The sequence below is a fragment of the Oreochromis aureus genome, linkage group 15 (genome assembly GCF_013358895.1).
Source record: "Oreochromis aureus strain Israel breed Guangdong linkage group 15, ZZ_aureus, whole genome shotgun sequence".
In the NCBI taxonomy this organism is placed as follows: domain Eukaryota; kingdom Metazoa; phylum Chordata; class Actinopteri; order Cichliformes; family Cichlidae; genus Oreochromis; species Oreochromis aureus.
The window spans coordinates 34,349,911-34,360,411 of NC_052956.1; the positions used below are offsets into that span (position 1 = coordinate 34,349,911).

The window sequence follows — 10,501 nt, forward strand, 5'->3', positions numbered from 1 at the left end:
ATGGAAAGAAAGTTGGAATATATTGAATTAAACTAGAATATATGCAATGGAAATCTGAATATACTGACTGAAACTTGCATATATGCAATGAAAGTCTGAATGTATTGAATTAAACTTCACTATGTGAGAGAGATTGTGAGCTGTTGTGTGGTATATTTTAATTGTTTTTGTAGATTTTCTGGCCATCGTTTTATTGGATCAAGGAGAATTGTGTAATTGTTTGAAACCTTTGGTGTGACCCTGTCTGGAATGTAACCCTGATATTGGATATTGAACTAAAAGAGTTGAAGAGGTAATTGCAGGCTAGCCAACGAGCTATTAGGCTAACAGCTGACCGAGCGAACAGCTGACTGCAGGGTACCATGGGGCCAAGTGGACTCTGACAGCTGAGGAAGTCGAGGACATTAAAAAGTCTCTTGACTTCCTAATGGAGGAAATTTCTACTATCAGGTTGCAGTAGAACAGCATCCTTGACATTGTGGAGGAGGTAAAGCTCCTCTGCATCTAAAACAGAGGAAGAGAAAAGGATTGTAGACCTGGAACAGTATTCCAGGATAAATGACGGGGGCTTCATATTAAACCCCGCTCATACGCTCAGGCAGGGACCGTCAATAGCAGTGAGGAACCAGGGGAGCTGGACGTTAGCTCCATGGTACAACAGGGTGCTGCTTTCCTGCAGTCCAAAGGGATTGATCTGGACTGTGACAACATCGAAGCATGTCACCCTGTGCCCAGAATAAACACCGGCAACAAACCAGCTATTATCTCAAGGTTTGTAAATCAGAAGCACGAGAATGCACTGCTGGGACAAGGGAGAAAATTAAAAGCATATAAAGTATTTATCAATGAACATCTAACCAAAGAGACAAGAAAGCATTGTACCTTAAGAAACTGGGAAAAATTCAAAGTACTTGGATGACAAACTGTAAAATTAAACTGAAAGGATCACCGGAAGATGCTAAACTGCTGGTCATCAAAAATATGGTAGATCTCAAAAAATATACAAAACTAAACAAGGTAACAACTACACACTTATCACACACTGAAAGAAAAGGAAAAGCTATTTTCAATTAATATGTGGAATGAAACCTGAATATATGGATATATGAATCAATGAGTGATCCACCTGCTCCCCATCTTTGTTTGCTGATCAAGCTTGGGTGCTTTACCAGACGGAGGACCTGCCTGCACAGAATCTTAGCTTGTCCTAGGACTGTGCTTCTGGACAGAGACTGGAGAGGCATATATAATGCATGAGAGTGTGTGTGTGTGTGTGTGTGTTTTCAGTTTGTACCGCAACAGTAGCTTTTCTGGTAAAATTAGTGTAAAAACAAAAAACATTGCACACCCTTGAATATTTAATTATCCTTTCTGGAAAACTGGATCAAATTATTCAATGGAGAGCCTGGAACATTACTGTAGGCCAGTATGAAGGAGGTTACAGCTAACCAACACATTAATTAAGGTCAGAAAACTATTTGCTGTTATGGAACCTTAAATTTTACTTTTAAATCATTTTATCAGCCTGGCTCATTATTTGGCAATAGTAGTCCTCAGAAGATCCCTGGGTTTGCAACACCACTAGCTTGAGAAATAAAGAAACCGTGGACTAGTTGGAAAAAACTAAACAAAACAAAACAAAACAAACAACAACAACAACAACAACAACAAAAACAAACAAACTGACTTTTCTTTATGAATTCATTAAAACTTTGCACACCCACAACAGAAAAAACTGAATTGTATTAGCTGAAACATGAATGTTCCTGTATGTGGGAGTGTACAAAATAATAATAATAAAAAAACAACAAAAAAACCCAACAGTTCCTTTTTTAAAGCATGATTCACCTTTAATAAAGAATGCACATAAAGCTACACGTGTACATTCCCCTTTGACTACAGCAATTTCCTGTATATTGCACTTTAACGATGTAATGTGCTGTTACTGGTACAGGTAAGAACAAGACAAAGACACACTAAGGCAGACAGTTGATAGTTTAAAAAAAAAAAGAAAAAGAAAAAAAGAAAGGAGGCTTCTCACCATCACACGGCCAGTTCCATGAAAAAACAAAACAAAAACAACAAAAACAGGAAGTTTGTCTCTTTGCACACACACAAAAAAACCCTGGTATAATCTGAGATTATACTGTCACACATTTGCTGAGAAATCTTAGAAAGACTGAGGAATTTACTGAGGTTAAAATCGGATATATACAAGCAAGAAAACCCTCAGGAAAAAGGGGTAAGGAATCACAACACTTCACTTTGCATGGCTCGATGAACCTTGGACCATCTGCCTGCAGCATAAGTCTCAATTAAATAATAACCTAAATACTTGATACGTGATTTTAGCCTACAGTGACAATGACATCTAGCCATGTTTATTTAGAAGAAAACGTGTGTGAATGAGGTGATACCTGGATCGGGAACAGACTGACAGATGCTCGTTCACCCTGCTACAAATGCAAAGTGAAGTAGTTCCTTGTCAAATACGATTTTTTAGAGTTGATTCTTGCGCATTTCTGACTTTAACACTGAAAATAATCCTCATTCACCAATTCAACATCCATTTTTTAAAACCTACAATGGCCTACATAATATGCATTTGTAGATATAAAGTGCAAAAATAGTAAGAATAGAAAGTGAATAACATGAGCATGTTTTCTGTATAAATTGTACTTTGAGGATTTGTGCAAAAATGTTGCTTGTCACATTTTAACAGACAATTACAGTCAGAAAATTTAAATGTCACTGTTGTTTAAGGACAAACCTTTTATGTTAAGCAAGCTGTAGCGGCTGTTTTACATAAAGAGAGCAGCAACAGATCAACAGACACACACGCACACATTAAGTATTGATGTAGCTGCCATAAGAGGTCCATACTGGTTTGTTATGTTGTCTGAGTCATTAGCAAGAACTGAAACAAATGAGGGCAGTAGTAGTTTGAAAAGGAGGGGAAAAAAAGACTAATGTGGAATAACTAATAAAAATTCACAGTTTAAACACATACAATACTCGTTTGTGTGCAATCATTGATACGAGGTTTGTTGATTAGTAAATAGACTTTAAAACACTAACGGCTGTTAAATAATTACAACATAGCACAAAAAAATTAATTAAATAAAAAACAAATGTACAATCAAGCTGTCCAACATTATAAAGGTTGAGTTTAAATGTTGTCACTGGAAAAATTGTAGCATACTCTAAATGATAATTATGTCTAGAGACATTTGTGCTGTGTGTAACTGAAGCCCTTGATCAATAAAACTTGGGGTAGTTAGTGCTACTATTACCGTTTACGCTTTGTTAAAGTATCTGCTCTTCTATTTTCCAAATGGTACAAATGTACAAAATGTACAAAAAAAAAAGAAAAAAAGAAAAAACAGATCCTTTGCAGTTTATGTATTAAACACATCTCAGATAACTACAACTGTAATTTATAACTTTAGTTCATAAATTCAGAATAACTCAAAATAAAGACCCTTCATGTGGAATAAATATGAACGAACCCTCTGAAGCTACAAAGTAATACCCAAATAACAGTACTGTGGCTTTTTAGGTCAATTTCTTCATATGAACATATAAACACGCACACACACTCACGCACACAAAATGATCACACCTTGTGTTGACTCAACAGTCGGCAGAAAGAGCACATGGAATAAATCTTCACAGTCGTAGGTCTTCTGCTTAGCGCTGTGTGATGTTTTGTGGAAGTATAATTGGTGTGCAAGAAATCCCAGCAAAGGATTCTGGAAAATGCAAATCCCTCTCCCACTCATCTGTCTCCGTGTTGTACACCTGAACGATACTTGTGACATTGTTCAGGTGCCAGTTGTAACCTCCGACGATGTAAATCTTCCCGTCTAGAAGGCAGCAGCCCGCTTCAGACTGGCCGGCCCTCATAGGACTGGCCGTGGTCCACTGGTCGTTCTCTGGAATGTAATACTCGACTGCTAGCACATCAAAACAACGGTCAACGTGGTCCATGCGGCCGCCCAGGGCGTAAACCCGATCCCTGGTGCTGATCATGGTGTGCAGCACTCTGGGTTCATTCATGGGAGCTCTGAAGTCCCATTGGTCTGTCGCCGGATCGTAGCAGTGAAGAGTTTTCTTGTCATCCAATGAGACGCCGTATCCTCCTGAGATATACAGCTTCTCTTGACAGGAAGTCCCTGCATGACCCCAAATCCTGCGTTTTAATGGTTCCACATATGACCACTCATTCTTCTTTGGGCAGTAACACTCTACAGATGACAGGCTGCCAGATCGATTGCGCCCTCCAGTGGCGTACAGCAGTCCGTTCAGCACATTTAGCTGAAACTGGATACGAGCCTCCTGCATGAGTGGAATGCGCAGCCATTGGTTCAGATGTGGATCGTAGCGGAAACAGCTGTCCACTGCCCCCTCGCCACTACGGTACTGTAAGTGCTGTCCGCCGACGACGTAGACAAAGTTGTCTAGTACGGCAACACAAGCATGGCTGCACCCAGTCTCCATCTCCGTAAGCTCTTTGAACTGACGGGATGCGACATCTGGAAGATAGTACACCTTGGTGCTGACTGTGCGATCGTTGTCGGTGTAGGGTGTCCCACCAAAGGTGATGAGTGACATGACGTCAGAGCGAATGAGTGTCCGTGAGGACTGCATTTCATGCTGTCGGAAGGGAAGGATCTGGTAATTGAAGGCCTCGAGGAGATACTGGCGACACTGAACATCCTCCACCATGATGTCCACTCTCTGAACGCTGTCCACCAACTCTGAAGAGCGCATGAGGGGGAAGCGCACATGGCAGAGGACGCTGCTGGCTTGAGCCCGGCGAGACTCGTCATACTGGAGCCACCTGATGGCAGCGTGGAAGAGGTCGATCTCACTGCAGTTCTTCAGTTTGTTGCTTTGAAGGAAGAAGGTGAGGCGCTCCATGGGAATGTGCAGGAAATCGTCCTCCTCTGCAATCTGGAGGAAGTGGCGAAAAGTGAAGGCGTCCACCGACTCCTTCAAGGAAGACAAGCTGAACGTGGTGGCCATCTGGCCGATGTGCAGGCAGGTCTCAACGCTCATTGCTGACTTGAGGAACTCCTCACAGAGCTCCACGACAGGAACCATTTGGAGGAAGACGGCAGCTCCGAGGACGTCCTGAATGCAGTCCAAGTCTAAAGTGACTTCTGCACTGTAGGCAAAGTCGATGATGTGTTTCAGCCCACGGGCAGACAAACCCTTCAGCTCAATGGTATCTTGGTTCGACTCCCTCATGCCTCCTGTGAACATAGCTCTGAAACACAAGGACGTGTAAGTAAACTACGTGATATTTTACAGTCCCATGGAACTTAAAACTGCATACATTTACTTTACTGTTGACTGGCAATGGAGTCAGAGTCATTGCTCTACGTAAAATAAATGAATAAATAAATAAAAAAAGGCCTTTTTTTCCCTGAGTTGTTGATTGTTTCAGGTCTGGTGCAGATGAACCAAAAGCTAGTGTGCAAAGCACTAAGCTTACCTTTTCCTGCATTTTTATGTTGTTGTACAATTATCTAAATATTAAAATGTCTTAATATGTTTTAAAACTTTCTCAATTTCTGCTTCTCTAATTTACGATATCTTTTTATCATTTATAAAATCTGAAAGCATTTGGCAAATATGAATTCACTGACATACAGGAGACTGAGAATGTATTTTTACATTACCGAGATGTGTATTTAACTTTAAATGGATGCAGCTGTTTTTTTCCCCACATTGCAGCTAAAAGCTTCCAGTTATGAATGCAAATCGGGCAGTGTGAAGTCTCATGCCTTAGACTAACCTGAAGTAATCACTACAGGCGGCCAGCACTGCTTTATGGACCTGGAAGCGCTCCTCGTTGATGGCCAGCACGACGTCAAGTAGCTGGCCCTGAGCCCGTAAAACAGACAAGCCCTGAAGGAGGGTGGAACTGTGGCTCGGGGCTGAGAAAGTACAGCGAAGGGTGCTATTCTTGTTTGCCATACTGTAAAGAGAAAAAGGCCTCAAGTCACTCAAGTGATTGTTCCTTTTTTCACATCTCCCCTGATCTTAGTTTCTGTACTCAGCTTAATTTTTCAGTTACTAAAAGCTATTACCGGCTTTTCAAACATGCTGCATAGTCCAAGAGATCGATAAGCTGCGTCTGGTGAAAGTATTGCTGTGATGAAAATTTAATCTAATCTGCTAGAGTCGGCCAGGGAGAAATGCATTCTGTTCGGTGTCTTTGCATTAGCGAGAATGTGTCTGTACACTGGAGTCATGATGAGGGGAAGAGATAGTGCTGTGCACTTTACTGCTAGACATAAACTGAAATCTATCTGCGACAATTACAGTGGCTAACTGAGAGCAAGTCAGTGTATCTGGTGGACACATTACCATCATAGGTACATGAAAAAGCATCACTTTGTCAGTACTCAAGGAACAGGAAGCTCTCCCTGACATCACTGCAAACACATTCATTCAAAGTACATATATATCCTCAGACGAGCGACAAGCCTTCATACGTTTTTGTTTGCACTTTATCCCCCTGATATGCTTCATTTAACAAGATTCAAAAATGGCATCCAAGCACAGCAAGAAGATTAAAAATGACCAGATGGGGCTAAATGGGAAAGACGGATAGGATTTTTTCAAATCCAACAATTATCCTATATTAAGTCAAAAAATTAAAATGGAGTCAAAGACAAGTGATGGGAATCGAGAGCAGGTTCAACCTGACAACCAGCTCAACACATTCCCGTCCATCACGGACAATGATCCACCCTAACCCACCTCCACTAGAGTGGAGACAATGATCCAGGCCTTCTCGTCCAACAGCAGTGTTTTGTTCAGAAATCAGTTTTCCTGCCCTAATAGGAGAAATTATAATCACCCTGGTGTAAATAAAATCTGTTCAATCCAGAAAAAGTAATTGAGCACTGAGAACTGTGTGTATAAAAATAGCCAGTCTTTCAATTTTCATACCCCAGTATTGATCTTGAATATCAAGTGATGCTGGTGTGATCAAAAAGATTAGTTCCTCTGACTCTCACCTTTATTTTGTCAAAAGTTAACAAATACAATGTAGCCCAAATAGGCATTTTCTTGCTTTGGAGGTTGTATTAGCTCATCTAACAAGAGCCAACAAATTAATTTAGAGAATGTAAACACCGCCGGTTGGTACTGGAAGAAAAATAAAACGGCAAAAAAGTGCAGGTCTAGAATAAACAGCTTAAAACAGTGCGAGGATCCCTGCAGTAGTTGTATGACTGACAAATTTCCTCTTTCTTTGGAGAAAAGCTCGAGTACCTGGGTATCTGCTGAGCAAATAATATTCATCTCTGTCTGTGCATGTCAAAATAAAGAAAAACAAAGTGGAAATTTCACACACGCGCGCACACAAAGCAGTTGAAGGGGAGAAAACGAGGAGTCTTCTTTTATATATCTTGACTAACGTGGTTGTTTGCCCGTGTAAAATAATAAAAAATGCAAACGTGTTCCATTTAGCTTTGGCAGTGTTACTCTTAATACTTAACGATGGCGTGTCCTACGGTTATCATGTTGACTTAATGCACCTGCATGTCTCCAGTGGGGAAACCTCCTCATTAAAATAAACTAAATGCTTACGGTCTGCATTATGGTTTGTTTGTTTTTTTTTTAAATATCAGAATTTTAAAAAACATGCCTAATCTGATTTTGAAGAAGATATTTGAGCCAACAACAAAAGAGAAACAGACTTTCCGCGGATGTGCTCACAGTTTTGTGGTGACATTTAAAGCAAACTAGAATCGCTTAAAAGTTGTGACCTATTTATTAGTCTGTCATAAAAATAATTAATAAAACTGTTAAAATAAAGCAGGTTGTGTTATGGTTGTCTAGCGTCCATTCTGAACTTCTTTTTTCTTTGCTGTATCGATAAAAAGGAGCAGGTAGTCTTGGTGCCTGGAGGCCCGGACACCGCCTCGGTGTTTCCTTGGTTTAAGCCGCGGCGCTTCGCACCGTTCGGACGGACTCGGATCGAGCTGGAGTCCCAGAGCCCTGGGAACTCCCATCAGGGAAACACCGGACACCCAAAACAACACCGTGGACTCCCCACGTCCTCACCCACCTGTTCTGCGTATCTTTTGGAGCAAATTCCCCACCATCTGACTCCGCCATCTTCTAGCACATAGCAACACGCATAGGGCATTTTCAGCCGAGTTAACAGGATGCCAATGGCACGACTGGCCCGGTCATGGCTTCACAAGTCTGGATAAAGTCGATTGTTCCAGGATGGATGGCAAACAGCTGCCTGTCTGTGGTCCTGTGCCGAACACGGTGGTGACCTCACCTACCGGCTGCTTGCTGTACCTCCTCCCTATGTGCCGACCACTAGAGGGCGCCGCAGTCACGTGCATAGGTGTTTCAGTTGAGATGTCCCGTGTGAAGCATTGATCCTATAGGAGACAAGATTAGATTGTAACAGTAAATATCCATAAAAATGTGTGTCTGTCATTCTATTCATACGGTAGGCATGTATGAAAGTAGCACTTGTTAGGTGCCAATTAAGTCTATATGTGTAAAATGTTGTGAACATAAAAAAAATGTGTCAATTGCAAAGCCTGTATGTGAACAATACAATAGTGTATGAGCTGGGGCCTCCTTTATCAGATTTTTCTGTACAGTAAATGTGATAGGACTGGAATGCAGAGAGGCCAGTTCTGCACACAGACTGTGCTAATATGCAAAGAATGTGGTTTGACATTGTTGAGTTGAAATGAATGAGGCTTTCCAGTGAAAAAGTCTAGCTCATTAAAATGATGTCAAATCAAAACGTCTGTAACTTGTCTAAGACCATATGAAACTAATTCAATTCATTTTTATTTATATAGCGCCAAATCACACCGGTAGTCACCTCAAGGCACTTTATATGATAAGGTAAAGACCCTACAATAATACAGAGAAAACCTGAACTTTCAGAAAGCAAGGCAGCAGTGGGAAAGAAAAACTCCCCTTTAACAGGAAGAAACATCCAGCAGAACCAGGCTCAGAACATCTTTGTTCATGCAGTCATCAGAGTTTGAGTCTGTGTGTGTGTGAATATTAGACACGGTGCTTAAGCACTGTTTTCTATCTAAAATTCAAATGTGTTCTCAGGAGTGACGAATCACACTTCACCATCTGGCAATCCAATTGATGAGTCTGGGTTTGGCAAGGAGAACCGTACCAAGTGTAAAGTTTGGTGGAGGGGGGATTATGGTGTAGAGTTGTTTTTCGCAAGTTGGGCTCGGCTCCTTAGTTCCAGTGAGAACAACTCTTAATATTTCAGCATACCAAGATATTTTTTATACCAAACGTGTGGAAACAGTTTGGGGATGGCCCCTGCATTAGAACATGACTGCACGAGCGCACAAAGCAAGGTCCATAAAGATGTAGATGAGTGAGTTTGGTGTAGAAGAACTCAATTGGCCTGCACAGAGTCCTGACCTCAACCTGAGAGAACGCAGCCTTGTCATCCAGCATCAGTCTGACCTCACAAATGTGTTTCTGGAAGAATGGTCCAAAAATTCCCATAAATACTCCTAAACCTTGTGGAAAACCTTCCCAGAAGAGCTGAAGATGTTATATCTGCAAATGTTGGGCTGACATCATATTAAACCCTATAGACTAACAATGGCATGTCACTCAAGTCCATATGTGTGTGAAAGCAGAGGAGTGAATGCTTGTGTGCATAACTACAAGAACAGGTGCAGTAGTATTGGATGCCTGACGTCACCAAAGCAAAAACTGACTGAACCTGGAACATCAAATGTAAGAATAGTTGTGCTGATAAAAACTGAAACTTAGGTTAAACTATGAGCAGTACATGACTGTACTTTATTTATACATACACTATGGTATCCTGTGATAGTATTTTAACCACAGGCATTGCTTATCAGATGTTTTTTTTTCTTACCACAGAGATTAAAATCTTCTGCTCTGACCAGACAATTTTAATCTCTGTGGTAAGAAATGAACACATAGCAGAACAGAGTTATTATCTTGCTTCTTTTATTCTTAAAACATGAAGTAGGAAAATCTTATCTTTTTCCAGTTCTGGGAATGCAAATTGCAGCATGGTAGGAAACGCTAGTAGGTTGTCATCACTTTTTGAGAATTAAACAGGACACGCTCTACTCTGAACAATGCAACTTTCGATCTGAATGCCACAGAAGTCTCTTTAGTAATGAGTAATGTGGTCTTTGATGAGCTGCCTTTTTTTAAGGTCACTGGGTTTTCTTTTTTGCGACCACTTCCTGTCATACCATTACCTCTCAGCAGGCTCACATTTGTACTGCTCAGCGATCATAAACACAGCTTCTCCGTCCTTCCTGTTACATTACACTGGCCAACATGAGTTGTTCTTGTTTTATTTTCTTGTCATTGCACAAACATACTGCAAAAAGTGAATTAACTTTTGCTTTGAATAATAATAATACAAATCTGCTTTCTTTCACAGCAAGTGTATGATGGATAATTAAAGTCAGCACTTAAAGCAAAT

At 40.8% G+C, this 10,501-nt stretch overlaps 1 protein-coding gene across 2 annotated transcripts; it reads right to left on the reverse strand.

The window, feature by feature from the left end:
• Positions 1 to 1,832: 1,832 nt before the first annotated feature.
• On the reverse strand, positions 1,833 to 8,642 carry klhl26 (kelch-like family member 26). Of its 2 annotated transcripts, XM_031750261.2 has the most exons (3): positions 8,090 to 8,642; positions 5,804 to 5,986; positions 1,833 to 5,272 (listed from the first exon to the last, which is right to left on the reverse strand). In XM_031750261.2, exons 1-3 carry the CDS (start codon positions 8,137 to 8,139, stop codon positions 3,691 to 3,693), a joined length of 1,815 nt encoding a protein of 604 aa, XP_031606121.1. In that variant the 5' UTR covers positions 8,140 to 8,642; the 3' UTR covers positions 1,833 to 3,690. The 2 variants fall into 2 exon arrangements, with proteins under 2 accessions (XP_031606121.1, XP_031606122.1); XM_031750262.2 differs by lacking the exon at positions 5,804 to 5,986.
• Positions 8,643 to 10,501: the final 1,859 nt, after the last annotated feature.

Excerpts from the sequence above, each read along its gene's own strand:
- klhl26 (XM_031750261.2), bottom strand. The coding sequence starts at position 8,139 with ATGGCGGAGTCAGATGGTGGGGAATTTGCTCCAAAAGATACGCAGAAC. Across the intron at positions 5,987-8,089 it reads CCAAAAGATACGCAGAACAG|TATGGCAAACAAGAATAGCA; the intron begins GTGGGTGAGGAC and ends TTCTCTTTACAG. Across the intron at positions 5,273-5,803 it reads GCCTGTAGTGATTACTTCAG|AGCTATGTTCACAGGAGGCA; the intron begins GTTAGTCTAAGG and ends CTTGTGTTTCAG.